At 52.4% G+C, this 25,741-nt stretch overlaps 2 protein-coding genes across 6 annotated transcripts; both read right to left on the bottom strand.

Annotated features, from left to right (window-relative positions):
* Positions 1-560: 560 nt before the first annotated feature.
* Positions 561-17,345, bottom strand: ADCY4 (adenylate cyclase 4). 4 transcript variants are annotated; one of them, XM_036354430.1, is made up of 26 exons: positions 17,242-17,345; positions 16,745-16,949; positions 15,124-15,321; positions 14,843-15,004; positions 14,065-14,214; positions 13,479-13,627; positions 13,289-13,400; positions 12,499-12,626; positions 12,190-12,348; positions 11,800-11,932; positions 11,424-11,597; positions 8,730-8,773; positions 8,290-8,376; positions 8,021-8,090; positions 7,599-7,696; positions 6,836-6,920; positions 6,605-6,742; positions 5,908-6,018; positions 5,471-5,655; positions 5,188-5,272; positions 4,335-4,493; positions 2,535-2,681; positions 2,144-2,251; positions 1,913-2,027; positions 1,567-1,691; positions 1,331-1,483 (listed from the first exon to the last, which is right to left on the bottom strand). In XM_036354430.1, exons 2-26 carry the CDS (start codon positions 16,901-16,903, stop codon positions 1,331-1,333), a joined length of 3,234 nt encoding a protein of 1,077 aa, XP_036210323.1. In that variant the 5' UTR covers positions 16,904-16,949; positions 17,242-17,345. The 4 variants fall into 4 exon arrangements, with proteins under 4 accessions (XP_036210346.1, XP_036210338.1, XP_036210323.1 ...); XM_036354436.1 differs by having other exon boundaries at positions 17,184-17,320; XM_036354453.1 differs by lacking the exon at positions 12,190-12,348 and having other exon boundaries at positions 561-1,483.
* Positions 17,346-19,644: 2,299 nt separating this feature from the next.
* On the bottom strand, positions 19,645-23,612 carry LOC118678603 (receptor-interacting serine/threonine-protein kinase 3-like). Of its 2 annotated transcripts, none has more exons than XM_036354412.1 (10): positions 23,418-23,612; positions 23,066-23,206; positions 22,612-22,921; positions 22,059-22,204; positions 21,887-21,933; positions 21,511-21,678; positions 21,321-21,400; positions 20,735-21,085; positions 20,547-20,607; positions 19,645-19,947 (listed from the first exon to the last, which is right to left on the bottom strand). In XM_036354412.1, exons 1-10 carry the CDS (start codon positions 23,435-23,437, stop codon positions 19,799-19,801), a joined length of 1,473 nt encoding a protein of 490 aa, XP_036210305.1. In that variant the 5' UTR covers positions 23,438-23,612; the 3' UTR covers positions 19,645-19,798. The 2 variants fall into 2 exon arrangements, with proteins under 2 accessions (XP_036210305.1, XP_036210310.1); XM_036354417.1 differs by having other exon boundaries at positions 23,066-23,202.
* Positions 23,613-25,741: the final 2,129 nt, after the last annotated feature.

Below are 25,741 nucleotides of genomic sequence, written 5' to 3'. Positions count from 1 at the left end.
TGAAAGGGACACGAAGACAGACATTACCCCCGTCCACCACCACTTCCCCCATTGGGACACAGGTGGCTTGCAGATCACACTTAGAACAACACAGGTTTGCAGACTCCTGAAAGAGCCGACCAGGGAAGACCACCCATGTGGACTCACCACTCCAGACTTCGATTTAGCCTACTTTCTGAGAAAATTCAGCACTGCCTGTACCCTGACAGCTAGTGATAGTTATCTTTGTTAGCATGACTCCAACTTCCTGCTTACTAACCTTCATCCTCTCAGTGGTAGGTATTCAAGGGGATTGCCTTCCTTCCCTCCAAGTCCCAAGAAGGCCTCACTTGAGAAACCAAGTCAGCGGATCTTATCTCCTAGATTTCACACCAGCATTTCGCTGGTCCCCAAAACACACTCTGGCACAGGGTGGGGCTGAGGGTACTCTGTGACTGTGGTCACCCTCAGGAAATGAAGATGCCCCAAAATGAAAGGGATGCGTCATTCTTTTCTAGGGATAAATGTTGTCTTAGAGCCCCTATTCTGATAACATTTTAGGAAGATGGTAGCAGCAGTGGTAGTGGTGTACTTTTTTAATCTTTCCCATAACCCCCTCCTCCACCCACACACACACAAAAGAAAGAGCAATTAGGAAAAATATAAAAAATCCATGTGCAACATCTGCAACAAAGCCTCATGGACCCCAAAATATGAGCAGTTGGGAATGAACCATCGATGCTTCAAGACCCACATAATATCAGCAGAAAGGAGCAAGGGGGCATCTAAGGGGCCTGAGAACAGGAGAACCCCAAACTGTCTACAAATCCTCACTGGAAAGCATCGTGGGTTAATTTTAGAACAGCAGCTGACATTGGGAGAGACCTAATAGATTATTTCCAAGTCCTCTAATCCATGCTGCATAGTAAGCACATCATAAAAAGTGTCTGTTTAGTGTTGAATAAAGGTCAAATGACATTTTCCCTGGAGATTCCTTCCAATATTTGTGGGTGGAGAGCAGGAAAAGACAAATCCTTGTGTTGAGTGATGTGGCTAAAATTCTTCATACTTCCAAGGTTTACAAAATACTGGAATCAGGTTGGCAGGCAGGCAGGCAGAGAGGCTGAGGCAGTTCTCTTCCCGAACTTGTGAAAACAAACACACCCTCCATACATTCATGCTCATGCTTGCACACACACAAACACTCACTTCGGCCTGGGAAAAAGCAGCCCTGCTGAGAAGTAAGAAGGTGATCCCAGAAGCCATATCAGCAGCTTCTGGCATAAATTGGCTCCAGTCATACCAGTCTCTTTATCGAGGACTTTTGAGGTGAAGAGTAGGGAGTGGGGTCTCAGCCTAGGGCAGCTGAGGGAGGTCCAACTCTTATCAAATCTGTGTTGAGGAAGTAGGTACACAGCTGCCCTTTGCCTTTGACCTTGATAACACCCCTGCTGTAGCAGGTGTAGCCTAAGGACTGCAGGGCCCGGGCTGTCTCCTCAGTCACCTGCAATTGGAGGAAGATGAGGGAGTATGGAGATGGTCCCAACCTTAACCACTGCCCCCATGACTCCAATGTGGCTTCCTCACTTGTATCTTGCCCAGGACTCCTGTACTCTCCATGCGACTGGCCACATTCACTGTATTGCCCCAGATGTCATATTGTGGTTTCTGGGCTCCTATCACTCCGGCCACTACAGGTCCATGGTTTAGCCCTGACAAGAGAAAGGATGGGGGAGATATGGGGAGGGATAGGGGAGGGAGTGGGAGCGCCTCATAGCTCCTGGCCCAGCAGCTTCATGCTCCATCTCAAAAGGTGAGTCTGGAGGGAGGTCCAGGGCTGACCTGGAAAGCAGTTTACCAAAAATTTGGGGGAGGGAGAGCTTGGGAAGATGTGGAGGAGGTCCCAGACTGACCAGCAAGGGAAGGCCCTTACCCACACGCAAGCGGAAGTTGTTGAATGAATGCTTGTTGATAACGTCCAGCTTAGACCCAAGGGCCACTGCAAATTCCACCATGGTGCCGAGGTGGCTGCAGCTTCGCTCAGCATCCTGGCAATGGGATGGTCACCAGAATGAGCCAATGAGAGCCCAGGATTAAGGCCCATTCACAGACCCACCAATAAGAGCACAGGTGAGGGATGGTAAGTAAGTAAGGAATGCTGTACCTGCTGTGCATCCTGTCCAGAGGTGGCATTTAAGCCTGTAGCTGCCATGTAGGTGCTGCCGATGGTTTTGATCTTCTCCACCCCACTGAACTTGGGCTTAGAGAGCAGCTGTATAGAGAGGAGGCTGTGTCCCCATTCTCTCTTGCTTTCCCACTCCTCTCTCCCCAAAGCCCAGCCCCAGGCTAAAGGACCGGTTATGGGTTTAGGAATGGTGGCAGGAGGCAGAGTGAACAGAGTTGCTGGAGAAGGCAGAGCTGAGGCATCAGAGGAGGAGTGGGAAGGCTAGAGAGGGCAGAAGGGCTTATGGCCAGAAGAGCAAAGTAGAAGGATGGACTGGTAGGACATTCTAGAACTCTGGACATAGGATCTGGGGAACCCTCAGAGTTGTCACCTCATCAAAATCAGCAATGATCTCATTGAGCAGCCGCAGACACTCTAGCCCCTCGTGGTTGATGTTGGATTCAGAGTAAAACTCCTTGAAGTCTGGGACTGAGGCGAAGAGGACACAGACACACTCATAGGACTGGTGGTAGAGGTCCTGGGAGGGTGAGAGGCTGGGGTGAGGCTGTAGGCCACATTCTTCCCCTTCCTGTCCTGGTATCCCCATGCCTTCCCCTCTGTGTAAGAAGGATTGGGGAGGAGGGGAAGGAGGAAAGCCAGGTTATCCTAGGGAAGTCACTTCTAGAACTGGGATCATGCCAATGGGAATTATCTTTATATCCTTTCTATTGCTGAAAGTTGTTAAGTAAGTTAAATCAGCTTATAAAGATCTATAATTTGCAAAATCACATAAATAAATAATAGGGAAAATGAGGCCAAGAGAAAATAAGGGTAAGATTGTAAAGATGGAGTCAGATCTGAGGTTGGTTCACTATATGGGTGCCATTTTAGTTCTATATTCTGGCTTTTGAGCTTTCTAGAGCCAATATGAACACAGAAACAGGATCAGTTATAAGATACCCAGAGCCTATAACAGAAGAAACCAGAAGTAGAGCTACTTCTGATCTTGAGAGCAGAGAGCAGGTGGTGGGGATGTAAGGCTGTGAAATAGTCCCTGAACTGTTTCTTTCAACACCCCTTGATATAGCCAAGAGCATTTCCATAGCACAGGATGGGATGGTGGTGCTACAAAGAAGGTGGTACAAATATGTGGGTAACCTTCTGATGGTCTGACTGTAGAAAGATATTTGAGGATCTAGAGCAGCATCATCCAATAGGAATTTCTGTGGTGATGGAAATGTTCTGTGTATGTGTTGTCCAATATGGTGGCCACTAGCCACATGCAGCTGTTGAATACATGAAATAAGACCAGTGTGACTGAGGAACTGAATTTTCTCCCTCTTTTTCTCCTTCTCTCTTTTTTAAGATACAGGTTTACTTACAAGACCTGAAAATTATACAGCACGCCTGAGGCCACACAGCAAGGTCATGGGGAGAGAGAGAGAGAGAGAGAGAGAGAGAGAGAGAGAGAGCCCATGGACCTGGGCCTGGTATTCTGCTTTCAATTGGGGTTAAGAGTGGGAGCCTGGGGTTTCTCAGGTCCACTTTTTAAAAAATTTGTCAATTACAGTTGACATTCAATATTATTTTATACTAGAGGCCTGGTGCATGGGTTCAATCCCTCCCAACTGCCAAACATCAGTTTGTTCTTTACCAGTATATCTATGAGTCTATTTCTGTTTTGCCATTTATTTTCTTCTTTAGATTCTACACATAAGTGAAATCATATGATATTTGTCTTTCTCTGTCTAACTTATTTCACTTAGCATAATATCCTCTAGGTCCATCCCATGTTGTTGCATTAATTTTCCATTTAGTTAACTTAAATTTAAAAGGTCACACATGGCTAATGGCTACCATACTGGATAGTGCAGGCCTAGAGAGATGGGTGGACTGTGTCCTCCACACAACTCTCATCAACACTTGACAAAGCTTCTGAAGGTATGGTGTGGTCATGAGTTGGAGAAGACACTCTTTCTAAGAACTTGGAATGCAGAGCCTTTTTGCTCACCAAGAACAGAGCCTAAGATCTTGTGAAAATGGGAGGTATCTGACAGGGATATGGAGGGGCTTGTGGGGCTGCCTGACCCACTCTGGGGGAGTCCAGAGAGGCTGGACTAAGGGCCAAGACTTTCATCTGAAATTAGTCCCTATGGTATCTGAGACTCAGGAGTCAGGGGTAGGGAGTCACCTCATTGCGCCGGTTCTGGCCAATAAACTGGGGGGCCACGTGTGCAGGCAGCACGTTCTCCAAGAGCAGCCGAGTCAGATTCTCCATTGTCTCTGTTTCCTCCCGCTCCTGCCTCAGCTTCTTCTTCCATAGGAAATCCAGGCGGCAATAATATTCATTCTGGGAGGGTCACCGGGAGCCATGGGGAGACACAGTGCAGGAGAAACCCCATATTCTGAGTGTTCACCACCCCCCACCCCCCACCCCTGTCCCCGGACTCCATGATGCCTAAAACTACCCCACCCACAGTTTAAATACCTTTTTATTGATTTCAGAGGAAGGGAAGAGGGAGAGAGAGATAGAAACATCAATGATGAGAATCCCATTGATTGGCTGCCTCCTGCACACACCCTGCTGGGGATTGAGCAGGCAACCCTGGGCATGTGCCCTGACTGGAATCCAACCGTGGTCTACGGGTTCATAGGTCAATGCTCAACCACTGAGCCATGCCAACCAGGCCCACCCCACAGTTTAGAGATAAGGCTTAACATGAAATTAGCCCTGGGGAGACTACCTTGAAACTAGATTCAAACTATGGTGGGAAGAATTGACAGCAAATTTTTTCTTAAGCATGGGCATTCCTAGATTGGTTGTGGGAGGGAGAAGGGAACAGGGAGAAGACAATTTGAGGGCACTCTCCTTGGGGAGTGAAGAAGAAAGAAAGGGAACAAGAAATTTTACTTAGAAGCTTTCGATGGGTATACCACTGGGACTCAACCCTAAAGACACCAGATTAGGAAAGTGTAGGAGAGACCAAGTCACAAATATGGGGACCCACACCGCACCCTTCATAGGGAAGAACTGGGTAGCTTACCTGCCGAGCCAAGACAAGGAGTGTGAAGAAGAAGATGAAGAAGGAGATAGCTCCCATCAGTTTGGGCTCCTTCAGCACCCCTGGCCTGAGGAGGCCATGAATCAGGGTTATCTCTTGTCCTGCCCCTTCACGATAGCTTCCCCCTGCCCCTAGTGCCCAAGGAGTCCCCAGCCTCCCTCCTGCTTTGCCCTGGGGGTGGCTGAGGTCAGTGAAGTAAGGACAGTTCTGCCCTGTCCTATCTCACCGGAGCTCCTAGGCACCTCTCTCCAGAGGCCACACTCACCTGGAGTCCAAGGAGCCCAGATAGAGGCGGGCGACGAGGCAGTCGGACAGCCAGGCATGGGAGTGTAGGAAGAGGCAGCAGGAGGCCACCAGCCATAGCAGGAGCAGCAGCAGCTTCAGTTCGAAGCTCATGTGCAGAAAGAGGGAGCAGGAGAGGAAACCCAGCACGCAGCAGTGCATGGAGTACTGTGGGGCCAGGCAGGCTGGTCAGGAGGTGGCGCATGTCCCACAGGCAGGGGTGGGGGGACACCTGAGAGCTTCTGTCCTGCCCCTCCCAGGTCCTGTCTGGGGACAGGGTGTTTCATACATACAAACACACACCAAGTGTGACTTATGTCTGTCCTAATCATAGGATGGAGTGTTTTTCAATTAAGGAGGCGGGTGAGGAGCCAAGGAAAGTTCTGGGGAAGGAGATTCAGGGCTGTTCAGGACACTCACTGGAATACTGATGAGAGGCAGGGACCCAGGGAGCTCCCAGGAGAGGTTGAAAGCCATGGAGGACACATTGGTAGCCTGAAAAGGGCAGTTTGATGCTGCCGGTAAGAAGAACTGCAGAAAGAGATGAGGAGCTGAGGTGATTAGGCAGCTCCTTGGGCACAATGGTGCTTGTGCTAGGTTTCAGCTGATCCAGGGATAAGTCAGGGACAGACTCCAAAGGAGCAGATTCCACTATTTCTGGTTGGTGAGGCCCATCACTGGTGGGGGGAGCAGGGATTAGGGGGGTGGGTGTCATGAGCACTAGGCTTCTAGGGATCCGCTGTGTGATCTCTTGCCAGTCACGCAACCTCTCTGGGCATGAGCTTCCTCTTCTCGGCTGGGGGATGATTCTTAAGGTGCCTTTCAGGGATAGAATTCTAGGAATGATTCTAAGTTCTGAAAAATCAGCCAAACTCCACTACAAAATCATAGTGAGTGAGCAAAGTAATATATATGAAGGATGTCCACCTAAGAGTTCATAATGATTATGCCCAGATAGTAGACCATGAATGATTGTCATTTGTTTCATTACTTGTCCAACACTTTTAGTATCCCCTAGCCTTAGTCTAGCTGTCCTCCCAAATCCAGGGGTTCCCTTACAGATTTGGCATGCCCAGCATGCCCTGATGGGGGTGCGTAGGGCCCCCTCTGCCCTCACCAGGCTGGCAATGGCCATGGCAAAGATGAGGAGGATGGTGGCACTGCCCAGGGCGATTCGCAGTCCAGGCCGTGTGGCCACCAGGCCAGACAATGCGGGCAGCCAGTGCAGCATCTTGGGGCCTTTCAAGACGCACCTCTGTGGAGGGAGCATGGGAGTCTTAGCCATGGGGTGAGAGCAGGTTGTGGTCAGAGCCCCAGTTCTCCACTTCCACCCCACAGCCCACCTCACCGTCAGGTGCTCTGAGAAGCAGACGAAGAGGAGGAGGAAGAAGAGGAGGAAGGTGATGCTATAGGTGATGGCCAGAGCTGGGGGCCTAAAGGGAGACAAGAGTGAGGCCTTGAAGAACCACAATAGGTCCCCTGTGTATGAAAAGGTCACTGTATCATCTGGTTGGAAGACATGGGGAGAAGTGGTTCTGGGGATCTGAACTGGCTGCCAAGGGGGTCTGGGCTGATAACAGGCATTAAATGATGATATGAGAAAGCTGAGGGGTCTAGGGCAGTGTTTGGGTGGGACAGGAACTAATAAGATAGGAATAATATTGGAAGGGGGCAGGGGCCTCACAAAAGTGGCTGAGGCTGCATCACACTGGTCTCTGACCTTCAGGCCAAAGCTCTTTCACCTGGCTGAGTTTTGAACAAGTCCTCACCCCTCCGAGCAGTGGACTGGGAGTGAGGACCTACTTTCTATATTTGTTCACTGTGAGATTTGGGCTTCTTAAGGGAAGAAAACCTCCTTCATGGGGATGTTGTTAGAATCAAGGGACAGGCATGTGAAAATGCTCGGGTCCACAGGATATAGAAAATCCACAGGACGTATGATAGTAAGTTGGGCTGTGATTATCATGGTTCCCAGAGCACATATTTCCATTTCCTCTGTGGGTTAGTGCCAAGGGGAAGTAGGCAAAAGAAGAAAGTGGGTATCGGGAATCAGAAAGACCAAGAGGGTCCATTTTTTGAGAATCAGAGCTTCCCTTTCTGGGCTCTCTTACCTGTTTGTCACCAGCATCTGGATGATGAAGTTGGAGAGAAAAACTAGGAATGTGCAGGCTGCATAGTATTTAAAGGCAGGGAGTGCAGAGAGTCGATACTGCAAGAGAGGGGGTCAGGGTGGAGACAGGGTCACCAGTGCTGCTCATCACCTTGAAGGTGTCAATCCCAGGCAAGGAGTGGGCCCCCCAGGTTCAAGGCCCCACCCTTCAGTTCAGCCCCAGGTATTTGCTATGTGGTCTCCAAGGAGTTGCCGTCCCCTCTCCCATCACCACTCAATAATTCAATCTACAGGGTGACATTCCTTTCAGAGAGAGGCATATGCCCTCCATCACCCCCAGAATCACAAATTAAGCAGACCTGGGGAGGAGAGATGGGACCACAGGCCATTCTCTAATACTCTCCCCCGACCTGCGCAGCCTACCTCTTTCTCCATTTCCTTCTCTCGGAAGTAAAGTGTCAGTGGGTTGAAGTCCTTTGACTGCTTCCACTGTCTGGTGGGAGATGGCAGGCAGTAAGACCCAGAGAGGAAAGAGCAGGGCAGGAGGGAATGGTCAGGCGGGTCTTTCCCAAGGCTGGAGCAGGAAAGGTGCTCCCTTCCCTCCAGGTCATCAGGGGAACACCACCCCTACCCTACCACGTGAGCCCAAGACCTGCAGCCCTCCCAGCCCTCTTTTTTTTCTTTTTCCATACTTCTGAGAGTTGAGCTGTTCGATGACCTGGAAGAACTTGGCATCCCCAGTGTCCATTTCATCATCTAGTCCCCGGGGTGTACGGCTCCTGTACAGTGAAAGCCTGGCTTGTCACCATGGAGACCTTCAAAAGCATCTGGGCAAAGCATGAGCCACCCCCACTCCACCCTGAGGATGGAGGTAGATCACCCAGACAGCCCGCCCCACTGTCAAAATTGCTTGGGCATGTCTAGCCGGTGTGACTCTGTGGTTGAACATTGACCTACGAATCAGGAGGTCACAGTTCGATTCCCAGTCAGGGCACATATCCTGATTGGGGGCACGTAGGAGGCAGCCAGTGGATAATTCTCTCTCATCATTGATGTTTCTATCTCTCTCTTCCTTTCCCAATCTGAAATCCATAAAAAATAATTTTTTAAAGAATTGCTCAGGCCTCCTTACCGGTCCAGGCTCCACTGGGGGCTGAAGGAAGCCAGGGTCTTCTCCTGTTGAGACAAGACAGGGAGGGGAGAAGATGGGAAGATGGTGAGCATCCTTGGAAGCTCTCTGGAGCGAGGCATTCATATCTACACACATCTTTGACCTTGAGCATTTGATCTGGCTGTTCCCCCTGCTTCTAATAGTCATTAGAAGAAGTTCAAGCCACATTTGCCCAGTGATTCTTCCTGTCTCTTTATTTTATTATTATTTTTAAACTTTTTTATCAGAGTTTATTTGAGCCAAAGGCCTCTGTTTCCCTCTTTCAGCCCTTGTAATTTGGGTGGCAGCTGCTTTCTCCAGGGTCAACTCTCCACCATATTGACGCTGCTTTGCCTTATATCAGGTACATCAGCTCCAGAAAAGTGCTTGTTTGGGGCAATGTTAAATTTTGCCACAGTTTTCAACCCCCCTCCTGATTCTTTTGACTCCCAGGGTGTTTATATTCTGATTTCCTCATAGTTAGTTTCTATCACTTACAAGACAACCCCGTATCTTCTACAGGCTTGAGTGTTGGTTCCCTTGTGTTGCATTTTCCCTAAGGACTACACAATGCCAAAGTTAGGGACTTTTCTATCACCCTGGGATGCCAAAAAATACTTATTGGTGCCAATTGAAGTGACAATGCAGAACATTCTGACTCCCCTCTGACCTTTTGTGATGGTCAGGCAGAGTTGGGAGGTAGTGGGGGTGGAAAACAAATAAAATTGAGAAGGAAAGAGAAAGAGAAACAAACTTGGTTGCAGTCATTTCCTTCTGCACCCTATGGACTGCGTAGTGTGTGCAGAGATAAGAAAATGAACAGCAAGAGAAAAGGTGAGGACAGGCACAATGGAAGAGGATAAAATGCTGCAGCCATGACCCAGGGTAAGCAGTGTGGTGACCTTCTTCCCTGCTCCCCTGGCCTCATGTGAAGGGAGAGGGTCACAGGGGTCACATCCTCCTCCTCAATCAAAAGCTTACCTATGAGAGGCAAGGGAGAGGCTGAGACCAAGACAGAAAGACTGAGAGGTACGTTTGAGGTATGAGTCCATCTATGCATCTAAGCATGGGCCTAAGCTTTTCCAAACTTCCTACCTGCCCATCCCCCCCCCCCCCCCCCCCAATGCCTGTAAGTTATTTGAAGGCAGGGAAAATATCGTATTCACTCCTGTCTTCTCAAGAACTAGCCTAGTGCCTGCCACATCGGAGTTGCTCAAAATTGTGGAAGGAGTGACTGGATGAATGGGACCTACCAGCACAAGCATGGCCCCTCCACCCCAAAGTTCCACATTGTTTAAGAGTAAGCCGGTCGTGATTCCCAGGATTTCTAACATGTGACTGGGATCCTGGAACTTTTGGGGCTGAGAAGTGAATTTCTGGGCTGGTGAGGTCCTGCCTATAAAACAAGGGACTCCTACTCCTCCACCATGATATTTCTTAGCCTGCACCTTAGTTGGGGTTGTGAATGTCTGATATGGGTCCTGGGGGGCATCCCCACAATGGAGATTGCACCCAATGTTGTCTCACTTCCCTGGGCTCCCAGCACCCTCACCCCTCCCCCACCCGTTACTCCATCCCCACCCTGGAGGCCTCATCCTGCAACAATCAGCTCAATCAACTGGGTCTTGGGTTCTTCCTTCCTCTCCCTCCTGCCAACTTTGCCCTTCTGACCTCTCCCCTACCCTAAGTTGAGGCTTGAAATTAAGTACTCAGCTGCCAATGCCCCCTCACTCTCCAGTGGTGACTGAGCTCTTGCCTGCTTTCCTGATGAATGGGAAAGGAGGGGAAGGGAACATGGAAAGGGCACTCTGGAGTCATCCCATAAATCCAACCAGCTGTTCTAGTAGACAAGATCCTGGGAAGATCTGCAGAAAGGGGGCTGTAAATGCATACCAGGTTTGGGGAAGATCAGGGAAGGTGGAAGAGAGCCGGCAGAGGAACCTAATCCTTGAGGGACATAGCCTGACTCCATGAACGAGGGTTCTGGTCACTCATCATCAAGCACCATCCTCAGAGCTAGAGGTAAGGAAGATCCAGGCTCCTCCACTAGCTGGGGGTCAGTGATTACCTGAAGGTGCTACGCATAGGATCAGCCAGTAATTGGCCCTGCCCTAGCTTCCGCTAGACAAGGCTCAGGTCCACGCCCTGCTCTCCCTCCATCACTCCTGCCTGCTCATGGTGACTTCCTTCTTCAAAGCTATGTGAGATTTTCACTGTCACCTCATTTTATCTGTGTACAAGTGCTTAAGAGTGGGGGTAACAACCAATTGCCCCACTTCCCCAGTCCTAGTGGGGATTGAAAAAAAAGAGCAAGTAGTTGTAGGAATTGAGTTAAAAAGAGACATATCCTGGTGAGAATGGGTACGAGCACTAGCTTCAGAGTCAGGAGGACATGGGGCACCAGGGGAAAGGGCTTCCTGAGTGGGGGTTGGAGAGCAATGGCCATGGTGTCTATGGGAAGCTCACATCTTCTCTGTGGTGAGCTCAGAGGGCAGTCATCTTTGCCTTTTCTCTGGAAAGAGTGGCAAGGAAGGTCCAGAGTCAGCGACGGGGGTGACCAGGGAGTTCAGGACCTTGGGATATCGTCAGGTGACTGTGGTGGGGGCAGGAGGCTAGGAATGGGCAGTGGGGGTGGGTTTATGTAAGTGCTGGGGCTCATGGTGGAGGTGAACATACCGGGAGAGGAGTGGAGGTGGACACAGGGCTCTCTACATGGCTCAGGTGGGCAAAAGGCTTGGCTGCACCCCAGGATTCCAGGTAGCGGGTCATCAGCAGTGATGGACGCATCTTGGGGCCCTCAAGAGAGGACAGCAACCCTCCTGCAGTGCCCTTCTCATCCTCTTCCTCAGCCTGGGGTATATGAGGGCTGGCAGTCAAGATTACAATCCCCCCACCTCCCGTTCTCCCCATACCCTTTAGAGGCTTGTGTCCCTTCCCCTGAGACATATACACACTAGGACCCAGGAACTCAGGTCTGGCAAAGAAGAGACCAAACCTGTGGCTGTGGGTGGTTAGGGTGGGCCAGCCCTTGGGTTCCAGGTTAGGCTTTTACCCGGGGATCGATGACCAGGTATGTAGGCTCCCCTAGCTCCCGAAGGTATGGGTCCCGGTGTACTATGGCTGCATCCTCCACAGCGTAAGCTCCTGCCAGCAGGGCCAGGGTAGCCCCTGTGATATGTACTCGTCTGGAAGGACAGGACAGTGGGAGTTAGGAGGCAGCACCTCCAACCTCTCATTTCTTTCCAGGATCATTCCTGAAGTTCTAACTTCAAGCAAGGCCCTGTGCTACAGGAGGTCTCTTCCAGCTCCCCTTCCTGCACCCCAGGGTCTCCCTGAGCCCCACATGGGACTGTGCTCATTTTAAGGAACTATGAAAAAGGAGGCAGCAAAGGGGAGACCTGGTTGGCCTCCTGCTGTAGCCTCCTGGAGCCCCAGGTCTCACCCTGGCACGCCACCTGCCTCCATGTGGTTGGCCAGTGTGACGTCATGGGACCAGACATCATACTGCCACTTCTGCAGCCCGATGACTCCACAGAGCACGCTGCCCGAGTGCACACCCACGCGCATGTTGATGTCCACACCGGTGGCTGCTCGTAGTTTCCTGAGCAGGGCATGTGAGGGACAATCTGAGTACTGTCTTCAGCCCGACCCATGCCCCACCCCTCCTTTTCTCCCGGAAGACTTCCATTGCCCTGCCTGCTCCTCTCCCACATCCATCCCTCAGGACTCCTGCCCGCCCACCTGAGCTGACCTGATGGCCCGGCACATGTCCAGCCCCATGCGCACGCAGTTGATGGCGTGGTCTGGTAAGGAGAGGGGCAGCCCGGAGACACAGTAGTAACAGTCTCCCAGGATCTTGATCCGCATGCATTCATGCTCCTGGGAGTGTGTGTGTGCAGGGGGGAGAGGGGCACCCGGTTAGAGGCCAGAGGAGGCAGGAAAAAGTTAGAAAAAGAGTAAATATGGTGTTCCTGAAGAACTTCTAATGTTGGGAGTGTCTAGGTCAGATCTAGGGCCTCCCTTAACTTGACATGGGACTACCTGAAATCTCCCATACTGGTGTCTTACTCAGAAGGTTTTTCAAGGGTTGGGATGCCTGTGGGTCTCCACCTTTGGCACGTGTAGGGTGTATTCAGATTTGTGCCTATAAGTGTAGCCTCAGCACTGAGAGTTTTGGGGTGGGAGATCCAAGTTTAAGTTGCTTGGGTGCAGCCCTAAGGTCCAAGCAGGCGGCTGGGAAGGGCCTCCAAAGCCTAGAGCATCTGAATGCCTAGATTTGGTTACAGTATCCAGAGACAACTGTGTTGGGGTTCTGAGCATATTTGGGGGCTGTGGTTGGGGCACCTTTGGAGCTCTGAGAGACCTTTCCAGACTTGAGCTATGTGGTGAATGGGATGCTTGCAAGGCTTTCCTAGTTCCAGTGGTGTACCTGGGAGCCCACACGGGTTCTGAGGTGGGACTGGGATCTGATAAGGTAGGGATTCCCTTGGAACAGGTTCTCCAGAGGGGGTGCTTGATGCGGGGAGGCAGGCTCCCTTTACCTTGGCGATCTGGTCAAACTTGCCAAAGAGCTCATTGAGCATGAGCACCAACTCCTTCGGGGAGCACTCACTGGCCAGCCGTGTGAAGCCCACGATGTCAGCATACAGCACGCTGGGCAGAGCAGACTACAATTAGTGGGGCCATGGTCTCAGCCTGTGCCCCGTCCCTTCCAGCCATCCTTGCCCATACCTGACTCCCTGGTGCCTCTTGACATAGAGGCTGTGGAAGTTGTTGGTGCTCTCCGGCCTTGACCCCTGTCCAGCCTGCAGCCGTGCCATGATCTCTGCCTTCATCTCTCGGGCCAAGTAGGCAGGAAGGATGGACAAGAGAAGGTGTTCCTGGGAGAGATCACTATGAGAACCAACCCTCTTGCACCCTAAAACCAGGAGCCCGGCTTCCCAAAGCCTTAGGAGCCACACCCTTTCCCAGCCCCACTGGGGGTTACCCAGGGCACTGTCCCAGGGCCTCCTCACCACATATACTAGATGCTCCAGGACCCCATCCTGCACTGATGACCCTTAGGGACTGAACTCCCAGCACCAAGGTCGGAATTAGAATTCGTTTAGTGTCATAGGGTTCTAAAGGGTTTTAACAAACTTCAGTTTGTTTGAGCCTCCCAGCAACCTTCCAAGCAGGCAACAGCCACTTTTGACAAAGGAAGAGACGGTCAGGGGACCCGCCCAAAGTCATTCAGCTTGTGAAGGAGCCCAGTTGTGTGAATAAGTGACCGCTCTCTCAGAGCCCAGGCCCCACCCGGCCCCCACTACCAGCGGACCTGGTGCTTCTTCTCCGTGTCCAGCCGCCGGCGCGAGTGCAAGGAACTGAGCGCCTCTCGGAAGGTGGCGCGCAGCGCGCGCTCCATCAGCGCCTTGTGGTACGCTCCCGCCACATTCCCGCACAGGAACAACACCGCGTTTGCTGCCAACTGTGGGTGAGGGTCACCTCAGAGGGCGCTAGACCAGGCAGGGGTGGGGGTGTCTATGTGTGTGGCTGGAGCTGGTCTCCAAAGGGGCTGGGGAGGGCGCTACCATTAGAGACCCAAGAATTTCTAGGCAATGCTGCCACACGGTGGGATCCACAGGTGGCGCTTCTCCCCGACCCTGTTTCCTCTGCTCCAGACTCTTGGCTGCTGAACCAACATGGCTTCGTAGGTCTAGAAACCTTTGCATATACTTCTCCTCTGCCTGGAATACCACTCCATCACCACCACCCCCATCCTACACACACCATAGCACAAAACTACTCAAGCTCCAATTTTTGCATTCTCTGTGAGGGTTCTATCATCTACATCTGTCCCCAGCACCCTGGTCGCCTGTCCAACTCCCTTCCCCGGGGGTGCAGAACCCTCTCCTGGTGTCTGCAGGCATGGCACCGCACTGGGTGCCAGCTCCACCAGGGCACAGTGGGGACCTATCTGTGTTTGTGTCCTGTGCCTAGCGTTGCATGCTGCCATGGAGTCACAGCTCGTCATAGGGTTGGTGAATGCCCTGATGAACCCAGCAGTGCCCAGCGGAGCCGCCCCTGGGCGCAGCCTGTTCTGCATGCATGCTCACCTGCGGCAGCAGCGCAGGTCTTGAGTCTAGTTGAGGCCCAAGATACAGCCCGAGTACCAGCAGGTGTGAGAGGGAGGAGGTGAGGCCCGCAGCTGTGGCGTCCCGCATGCCCAAGGGCAACATGGCATAGGTAGTGAAGATGACAAAGAGGAAAAAGGACACCTGGGGGAGGGAGGCGGGAGGCTGCAGGCTGACACTGCTGCTCTGCTCTACAGAGTCCTGGGTGCAAGTTCAAGGCCTGGCGTCCCTCTCCCCCCTGCTCCACCTGCCGCCCCTCTCACCTGGTCCCAGGCGCTCACCACGCCCCCAGTGAATAGGAAGCCATGGCCCAACGCAAGCAGCGCTGCCCACACGAGGCCCGACAGCGGACGCGTCCAGCGCTGCAGCCGCTGCTCGCAGGAAGCCAGGCCCAGCAGCAGCGAGAAGCCGCCCAGCGCGCACAGCACTGTGGTCAGGAAGCCCGGGTCTGCGGCCAGCTCCTGTGGGGAGGGGCGCGTGTGGGGTTTGGGGAGCTCCTCCAGGAAGGGAAAGAATGAACAGCCCCTCAGGCCAGTTCTGAAAAGTGTCTCAGACCCAAGTACAAAATAAGGCAGGGCACCTCCGCTTGCCATTTATATTAGGTCGAACCGTAGGAATTGCGGATACTCTGTCATCTACACAGCCAGCAATCTTATATGGTTCAACCTAACATATCACTTGCAGGCTGCAGAGGCCGCTCCGTCATAGGCCATCTACCCAGAAATTCTGGCTTCTGTCCCAAATGGGCCATTTGTGAATCCCTGATCATTCTGAGCCTCAGTTTTCTCATCTGTCAAATAGGAATCTTAGCACCAGCCTGGGCTTGGGAAGCAAGTAATAAAACCCTAGCTCACAGAAGTCGCTTAGAGATGAATGCATCCAAGTTTGACCAATTTGCTCGGGAGAGTCCCGGCCCGGCACAAACCTCAGGATTTCCGGCCCCGCAATCAGTGCTTTGGCAGCAGGGGGCGCCAGGAACCTCCCTCGCCTCCAGAGGCTGTGCCTCGCCACCCTCCGCAGGGCGTAGAAGTCCCGCTAGTGTCTTCACCCTTTGTCCCCCGCTCTCCCCTAGACTGTGAGGTGGTCTCCCCACCTTGCCTCTGAAGAGTGAGAAGAAAACTTGGAGCAGGATGTTTCCAGAAATGGAATGAAAAACCCCTTTTCTGCCATAACCGGTTTGGCTCAGTGGATAGAGCGTCGGCCTGCGGACTGAAAGGTCCCAGGTTCGATTCCGGCCAAGGGCATGTACCTTGGTTGCGGGCACATCCCCAGTGGGGAGTGTGCAGGAGGCAGGTGATCGATGTTTCTCTCTCATCGATGTTTCTAACTCTCTATCCCTCTCCCTTCCTCTCTGTAAAAATGCAATAAAATATATTTTTAAAAAAACCCTTTCTCCCCCCCAAAAGAAACTGGAAACGGGCTTAGTTTGGGACTAAATGAGAGTGGGACGGAGGGTGCCTTCTGGGAGTCTGTGAGTACAACTGCCCCACAACCCCTAAGTGGGAAAGAAAACCAGGAAACAGATTCCCACAGGGCCCAGTATAATTCTCTATCCTTTCTCCCCGCTCCACTCCCTGGAAAATCGCAAAACCCGGTGTTGGATTGACTCTAGAACTAGTAGAGCACAGAAGCTAGTCCGGTCTGTCAGCGCCCCGAGGGAAACTGGAAGCCTCCAGGGCTCAGCTACCTCCCCGTGTAGACCCGAGAGGTGAAGTGACTTGACCAGGGTCACCACAGTTCCTAGTAAGGTTCAGCGCTTCTTTCCTGGGTCCCAGCAAAGAAAGCACATGTAAAGGAGACCCCACAGGTCTCACCACCGAAAATGCCCCCTGGCCGGTAACCCGCCGGCGCCCGTGAGGCTGGGGCCCCGGAGGCCCTGCTCACCCTGCCGCTGGCCCAGGCGACAGCCAGCAGCGCCAGGAGCGCGCAGAGCACGATCACCAGCAGCAGCAGCAGGAGCGGGTACTGTTGGCTCAGGCTGTAGTAGGTCTCATAGAAGAGGTCTTCGCTGGGTGGTGGCCGGGGACTGAAGAGTCGGGCCATGGTCTCCCCTAGTCCCGCGCTGCACCGCCTGGACGCAGGCACGGGGCTGGGGAGGGTCGGTGTCCGGGTTACCGCCCGTGGCTCCAGCCAGCCCCAGACGCGTCCCCCTCACCAGGTACAAGCCGCTGCCATCCCCACCCCCAGCCTCAGGCCATCCCATCTCCTTCCAGGCACACCCTGTGGCTGCCAGTGTTCTCCTAGTTGGCGGCAAGGGCTCTGCTCAATCCTTCGCTCCTCCTCCCTCAACCCCGACTCCGGAGGTGCCCGAGCAAAACCTCACCTCCAGGGGGACAGGATTTGGGGTTGAAGCAACGGGTTCCCTCTTTTCCCCAACTCACCGCCTGCGAGGCTGCTGCAGCTGAGTGTGCCAGGCCAGGGAGGGAGCTCGGGGAGTTAGCTGCGGAGTCTCTCCTCCCCGCTAAGTTAGTGGCTCTGAGCCCCGGGCGACAGGCGCTTCCCTCCCGGCGCCGCGGCCCCCTCCCACTTCCCCGATGAAACAGCCCGGCCCTTCCCGTGCCAGAGCGGGCCTCCCCAGGCCTCCTCCCCCACTCTGATTGTCTCTCCTGACAGCACTGCCTTTCCCCTGCCCCCATCTAGGAGAGAAGGTGACTACACGAGAGATTCGAGGGGGTGGGGTGGGCCCGCGGAGTGGCAAGTGTTAAAACAGAGGTGCAATGCTTGGATGCGGGGAGGCTGAGAGAGGGCTGGAGAGACGAAGATGGGGGCTCATTTCCCCTTCCAACTCTTGGGCCTGGACAGCCATCGCTGTGGCCCTGGCCAAATAATTGTCTATTCTCCCGCCATCGCCAGCTCCGTGGTTGGGGGCAGGTCTGTGCATAGCTTTGAAAAGCCATAGCTTTCCACTCCCAGACACAAGCGGAGACCCCAAAAGACTCCCACCTCAGAAGTAGCGTGCATGTGAGTATGTGTGATGAAGGAAGGTGATAGTGTGGGGGCTGACCTCGGAGAAATTGGAGGGGTCTCTCCTGCTGAGCACAAGGTCTGCAAATTCCCATGGAAAGCCCCTCCCAGGACCCCACAGCCCAGTCTTTGTAGCCCAGAAGAAAAGCAGGGACAGCATCTAACCCCAGAGTTTGGTTTAGGGTCAGGTCTTGCCTGCTCTAGAGGAAGTGCCCTGCCCTGAGATTAGAGTGGGCCCCAGGAGCCAGGCCTCTGGGATTCCTTCCTGCCACGGCTGGGCCCTGACCTTGTGTGCCATGACATTGCTCACCCCCAGCTCTCAGCACTGTGCTTCCGGTCTCAGGGAGACTGCATTGCCTCCCCCACCCTCAATGCCAACTCCCCAGCTTCCCATCCATGTCCCTTCCCTCCTATGGCTGACACCTTAGCCTCCTGCGTGGTACTTTGGTTAAAATACCACCATTTTCATAGGCAGCAAAATAGCAGACAGATGTCTTGGCAATATCTTTACCACTACAGCGCCTAGGGCAATGGAAACTAAGGAGAAAATAAATAAATGGGACTACATCAAAATAAAAAGCTTCTGCACAGCAAAAGAAACCAATAACAAAACAACAAGAGAGCCCACTGCATGGGAGAACATACAGAGTGGACAGATTATTATGACCACCCCATCAGTAAAATGAAGTGAATTAGTTATGCAAATAACAATAATAATAAAACCTTGAGAGTATTTGCTTAGGAGGTTTTCAATATTCAGTATTTTTGGAAGTGTCAATGAAGTACTGATGGGGTGGTCATAATAATCTGGCCGGTCTTAATAATCTGGCCACTCAGTGTATTTGCCAATGTTATCTCTGATAAGGGTTCAATCTCCAAAATTTACAGGGAACTCATACAACTTAACAAAAGGAAGATACACAATCCAATCAAATAATGGGCAAAGGACTTAGACACTTTTCGAAAGTGGACATACAGAAGGCCAAGAGACATATGAAAACATGCTCAAAGTCACTAATCATCTGAGAGATGCAAATCAAAACAGCAATGAGGTACCATCTCACACCTGTCAGAACAAATCAACAAACAGACAAGTGCTGGAGAGGATGTGGAGAAAAAGGAACACAGGTGCACTGCTGGTGGGAATGCAGACTGGTGCAGCCACTGTGGAGAACAGTATGGAGTTTCCTCAAAAAGTTAAAAATGGAACTCCCATTTGACCCTTGATCCCACTTCTAGGAATATATCCCAAGAAATCAGAAACACCAATCAGAAAGGACAGATGCACCCCTATGTTCAAAGCAGCACAATTTACAATAGCTAATATTTGGAAACAGTGTTAAGTGCCCATCAGCAGATGAGTGGATAGAAAGCTGTGGTACATCTACACAAAGGAATACTATACTGCGGTAAAAAAGAAAGAATTCTTACCATTCGCAACAGCATGGATGGAACTGGAAAGCATTATGCTAAGGGAATAAGCCAGTCAGAGAAACATAAATATCACATGATCTCACTCATTTTTGGAATATAATGAGCAAAAATAGATTCAAAGACATAGAAGCATTGAACAACCATCAAAGTTTAGAGGGAAGGCAGGGGAGGGTGGTGGCAGGGGAGTAAGAGACCAACCAAAGGACTTGTATGCATGCATATAAACATAACCAATGGACACAGACACTGGGGGGGTGAGGGCCTATGCAAGGAGGGGTTCCGGGGGGGGGGGGGGACCGGGGAGAGGTCAATGGGGGAAAAAGGAGACATATGTAATACTATATGTAATACTTTAAACAATAAAGAAGTTTTAAAAAATACCACCACTTTATTGATTCCTGGGAGCACAAAGTCAGTTTGGGTGCAGGCCTGGTGGCCTTCAGAGAAAACCTCAGCTATTTGCTTCAAGTCCAGGAGTCAGTTTAGATGCTTCCTCCATTTCTGTCATTATTATACTGGCCCTGTGGCCAAGTGCAGGCATTATGTTCTTCTGGCACTTCTTTGGAAGCCACTTGTGGTGGTGGGGGTGCTGCCAGCTCCATCCGAGACATCAGATATCACCATGTGGTTGTTGTTTCCAACCTGCACTCCTTGGAAACAGCAGTTATTGATGGAAAGGAGCCTTATCCCTTGAAAAGAAACAGAGGTGTTAGTGTGAGGGTTAAGACTTCAGCAACTTAGTTAGGAGGAGCAGCAGAGTGGAGGGGCAGCAGCACCTCGTGTTCGCCCCGGGGAAATGCAGAGATGGGGTCTCAGGGCCTCCCAGGGAAGGTATCAAGGATGTCTTTGCCTTTCCCGGGCAGGCTGCCCCTTCAGAACTGGGTGTGCAGAAGCTCAAGAGTGGTGGCAGCTGACGTTTCTGACCCGGGTAATTGGATCTTTTCTGCTTGGAAGCCCTCAGTACTGACATAGCCACAATGGAATTTGGGGGTTCACAGAGTTGGTGCTGGGAGCTAGAAGGCCTAGGACAAATCCAGGCTTTGCTGTGATCTCAGCAGGATCCAATCCCAAAGAGCATCAGTTTTTTCATTTATGAAATGAGAAGATTAGAGTAACTGGCCTCTAGCCCTTTCTTTCCCCTTTTCTACCCCTCCTTGGGTAGGAGCTGGCAGCACCCCACACAAGGAGCTTCAAAAGGGGGCTTCTATATATGGTCTAGATAGAGGATGGAGCTGGTGGAGGAATTGAGGGGAGGGTGAGGGGGGAGAGAAGGAGTGGGTATGGTTACCTGGTATTGGACTTGGTCCTGGCTCCTCAGGAGGCCAGTTGGTGCCACCTCTCTCAGCCCCCTGTGAACAACACAGAGCTCTCAAGCTCCCTGTCTTGAGGCCTCTTTCCAGAGCATACTTCCTCAGTCCCAAGTTTTCCCTGAAAAGGAGACAAAATTGGCTTCCCCTAGTCCTGCCAAAGTCTCACCTGAGTTCCTTGGGGTCCAGGACCTGGGGTCCAAGCCGAGGTGGGGTTGGGCACCCGGTTTCTGAATGGTGAGGTCTCTGAAGTTGGGGGAAGTTGGGCAGTTGAATCCGAAGGCGCCCCTGCTGCCCAGGCATGCGGAACATGCTTTTTCTGTGCCTCAATCTTCTCAGGAAGGTTTCCACATTTTTCAGAAACAGAGCTGGGGGGCCCTTTCAGATTCAGGTTTTTCAGCATGTCAGAGACCCTGGAATCAGGGATTGCCGCACGGCCATCCATTTCTGTCCCCCTTGAGCCTGGCTCAGGGGCAGACAACCTGTTGCTGCTCCTTTGCTCCAACAGGAACTTCTTCACCTGCAAGGACAGGGAGAACTTGCTGGGTGTGGGGGTGGGAGAGCCAGTGTACACCCTAGGAAGACGTCTCTTGGCCCATAAACTGCTGTCAGGGAATCAGGAATGAGGTGGGGAGAGTGGGATGAGGGCTAGGACATAAAGAGCAGTGGTTAGTGGGGAGTCACTGGGTACCAAGAGAGCCATGTGGTGCCATTCCTTCCCAGCTCTCAGATTGGGGCTGGTGTTGGGTACTCACTGTGGAGACTGCAGCATCCATTTTTGTACCAGCTTCATCTCGTACCAGGTGGAGGGCTTTCTCAGTGTTTGTTCGGCAGTCTGGAGAGAAGGCAGAGTGGGTGGCAGGTAAGCAAAACTTCTTTCTCTGGGAAAGTCCTCTGCTGACAGATTGAGGCCCAACCCAGCTGCCAGTTTAGTGGCCAGTTTACCTTGGAAGGAAGGCCTGTCCTCGGGATCATGGCTCCAGCAGCGCTGAATCAACTCCAATAGTCCCTCCAGGCCAGGAGTCTCAGGGCCGGGCTGGGGCAGCTCTGTCAGTGGGGGCCGCTTCTGCTCCTCACACACAACTTGCTGCACCAGTGATGGCTGGTTCACTACTGAGGTGGGGGTGGGGACATGAAGGGAAAGCATTCGGAGTAGGAGGGGCGACCTGCTCCCTCATAGAACGGGGCAGGGAGTGTAGTCCAAGGGGAGAGGAGGGGCGGGTAGGACAGTCTGAGCAGGTAAGCAGGAAGTGGAGGGCTTGGGGGCTTTCAGGAGGAGGGCGCCTGGGTTAAGGATCCAATAGTCTGCTTGAAGTCTTACTCTCAGCTTCTCTTCCTGCAAGCACTGCCCAGATTAGGATCCCAAAGCTGCAAGAGACAAAAAGCTGAGGCCTCTCCCAACCTCTGGCAAAACTTCTCTTTCATACCCTTCCCCTAGAAGGGCCCAGAGAGGTGTAAAAATTGGGGGGGTGTGTTCGGCATGGGTGTCTTACCTGTAGACATCACTGGCCATAGTAGCTTTCTGGTTTACATCAGCCAATAGTTCTGGGGCCAAGTAGGCTGGGGTGCCCCCTGACACCCCAGACCCTGCCCCTGACTGTGAGCCTCCCAGAAATGTGGACAGGCCAAAATCTGCCAGCTGCAAAGGAAGGGAAGGAGGAGGAAGTAGGGGATGGATAATGCCAGGCAGCTCCAGAATCCTCTTCTTTCCCCCACCCCCACCCCCACCCAAGGTACAGGTCCAGCCTTGTAAAGGGGGTGAGGAGGGTTAGGAAAACAGTAGGACCAATTGGGCCTTGGTTTGAAGGTCTGCGTCCCCTCTGAGGGTGGGTCAAAGTCTGAGTCTCCTGGGCGGCCAGCCATGGGTCTTTGGAGAGCCTAGTGGGTGGGCAGGTGGAAGTGGCTGTGTCAGCCCTGTGTCCAGAGGGAGATGCTGAGGGTATTCAGTAGACAGAGCTGCAGCAGATGCTTTTTCAGTTGGTGGGGCTGGAGCGGCTCTGGGGCACAACCTATCTAGAGACTGGGCTGGGATGTGGACAGGCTGACCTTGGCATGCAGGTCTGGGTCCAGCAGGACGTTGGAGGGCTTCAGGTCCCGGTGCAGAAGCACGGGGTTCTGGCTGTGCAGGTAACACATCCCGAGCACCAACTCCTGCAGCAGGCGGCAGATAAGTGGCCAGGGCCGAGGGCATTCGGGTTGTAGCAACCCTGCCAGGGAACCGTTCTCCATGAATTGAGTCACCAGAGCCGGCCCCAACACATGGTCCCACTCCAGCTTTTCGGTGATCCCCATCAGGGTCAGCACATTGGGGTGACGCAGACTTGCCATGGCCATCACTTCCCTGGATATCATCTTCCTATATTCCAGGAGAGAGTTGGAGTCTTGCTCTGCTGGGCAGATTCCTCCCTTCCCCACTCAGACCCCCCACCCCCACCCCCAGGACAGCAGCCTGCTGCCTCAGCAAGACCCTGGCTAGTCAACCAGCAGCGGGGACACTCACGAGTCAACGATCTTGACTGCCACATTGTAACCCCATGTCTGGTGTTGTGCCTGGAACACTGTGCCGAACCCGCCTTGGCCGATGAACTTCGGGTTTTTCAAGTCCTCGATGGACACCAAGAGGGCTGGGGTACCTTTCTGCCTGGGAGAAGGGGCCTCTTCACCAGCTGGTATTGGTCCCAAGTCCCTGCTGCTTCCCACAACCCCTCTGCTCCATGGCCCCCCGTGACTCAGTAGGGTCAGTACAATCCACAGCCTCCCCCGTGAGCCCCACTGTCCCCTGGCCTTAGTACCGGCACAACGGCAGGCCCAGATGAGTCCACGGGGCATCCTGTATCTCATTCTCCACTCACCATAACTTGCTGCAAGACATCAAACTGGAAGGTGCCAGGGGCTTCTGGAAGTTTCGAGTTCACACGGATGGAGTGACTTCTGGGAATAGGGTTTGTGGTTGAGAGGGGTCTGGGGTTGAGGAGAAGGGTAAATCTCTAGGCCACCTAAGCCACTGAACTGATTCCGCTTCCCCGCTCTGAGTGACTGAACAACTTCCTGTTACAAGGGCAGCTGAGGTTCCTCCTGCCTCTGCAGTTCCCGCCCCAAAGGGGCTGGGCAGAATAGAAACTAGTGCTTGTCTTTTCTAACTGGCATTTCCTTGAGCAGCCTGCTACATGCCACAGCCTGGTTAGGGGTCACTTGCATTTATGGTGCCATGAAGGAGTCCTCACGTTCCAGGAACCCACAATCAACCCATTCCTACAGCCAGTGTCTCTCCCTTCTCCCACAGGCCTCCCAGCTCTAGCACCTGCCAGGCCTGGGCTGGGCATGGGATGGTGCTGAGGAGGATTTCGTGGACCTAAGGCTCATCTCTCCCTCAGCTCCTCTAAGATCAGAGCTAACACTTCTGTCATGCTCACCATTTGCCAGATACAAAGATGAGCTTATTTATTCTCATGTTAACCCTAAGGGCATGGGTACCGATTTCATTCCTTCTTCTTCTTTTTAAAAATATTTTTATTGATTTTTTACAGAGAGGAAGAGAGAGGGATAGAGAGTTAGAAACATCGATGAGAAAGAAACATCAATCAGCTGCCTCCTGCACACCCCCTCCTGGGGATGTGCCCACAACCAAGGTACATGCCCTTGACTGGAATCGAACCTAGGACCACTCAGTCCGCAGGCTGATGCCCTATCCACTGAGCCAAACCGGTCAGGGCTCATTCCTTCTTTATGGATAAGAAAACACAGGCACTGATAGTTTACCTCGCCCAAGCCAGTGTGGAACTTCAGAGCCTGGCTCCCAACCATCAAGCTTTCCTATTTTCACATCGGCTTCAGGGCTGTACCACTCAGGTGGTGGTGAAGGTGGTTGAGGAAGGTGTGAAGCATCCAACTGTGTGCTGAGGGGGCCCTGTCTGTATTCCTACCCAGTCCCTGACAGCTGCTGTCACTGAGGCCAGGCCCTGGCATTAGTAGTGACTTGTCTTCTGTCAAGATCAAGACCCACTCCCAGGGCCTTGTGGTATGAATGGCCCAGCCAGCGGCTTGCTGACATGGAGGTGTCGCCACAGTGGAAACACCTCAGAGCGTCCCTGCCCTCTCCCCCCCATGCCAACTCCTTCATGCTTTTCCCTGGTTTATACACCTTCCTCACAAGCCTATGCTCTGGACAAGGGCTTTTCAGAACTCAGGAGCTCCGGGAGCCTTAGGGATTTGGGTAGACAAAAAGTTATTTTACCCACGCAATGCCTGACCAGGGCTGGAGCTTGTGGGGAACAGATATAGCCAGCTCTGGGCACCCAGTCCTTCACAGGGAGACCATAACTTCTAGGGCTTCCTTAAGAAACCGATCACCCCAGCTGGGGCTCCATACTCTTTGGGAGAAAGAGGAGGTTGGGCTTCTTTATGGTTTAGGGGCTCTCACCTGCACAGCTGACAGAATCAATCTGAAACAGACTTTATTGCAGAGATATGACGGTATCTCACAGACTATAAAGGCAAGTGCATCAGGTCCTCAAAAAAGTGTAGTCAAGAGCAAAGAGCTATCAGAGAGGGCAGCCATTCCCTTCATGATTCTCTTTTGGGAGAAGACCCTGGGCTCAATATCTGGGCTGCACTCAAGGGAAGCAGGCAGAAAGGAGGTAGAGGGGTATTTAAAGACGTCCCCCCCTTCCCCCCCCCCCCAAAGAAAGGCCTTTCTATGGTAGAATTTCTTAGATTGGGACAAGACCCTGAGAATCATGGGTAAGCCACTATAAAGTATAGGGCTGGGAATAGTTTCAGAGCTAGTACTGCTTTTTTTAAAAAAATAATTCTTTTTATTGATTACAGAGAGGAAGGGAGAGAGATAGAAACAGAAGCAATCAATGATGAGAGAGAATCATTGATCAGCTGCCTCCTGCATATCCCTTACTAGGGATGGAGCCCAAAACCAGGGCATTTGCCCTTGACCAGAATTGAACCAGGGACCCTTTAGTCCACAGGCTGATGCTCAATCCACTGAGTCAAACCAGCTAGGGCCCTGTACTGTTTTTTTTTTTTTTTTTTGAAAAAAAATCTTTATTGTTCAGATTATTACAGTTGTTCCTCTCCCCCCGCCCCCCTGCCCATAGCTCCCCTCCACCCGGTTCCCATCCCACCCTCTGCCCTTATCCCCCTCCCCCACCGTCCTCATCCATAG

This window comes from Myotis myotis, unplaced genomic scaffold, assembly GCF_014108235.1.
Source record: "Myotis myotis isolate mMyoMyo1 unplaced genomic scaffold, mMyoMyo1.p scaffold_m19_p_1, whole genome shotgun sequence".
NCBI lineage: Eukaryota > Metazoa > Chordata > Mammalia > Chiroptera > Vespertilionidae > Myotis > Myotis myotis.
This window is presented reverse-complemented; position numbering and strand designations above follow the sequence as displayed.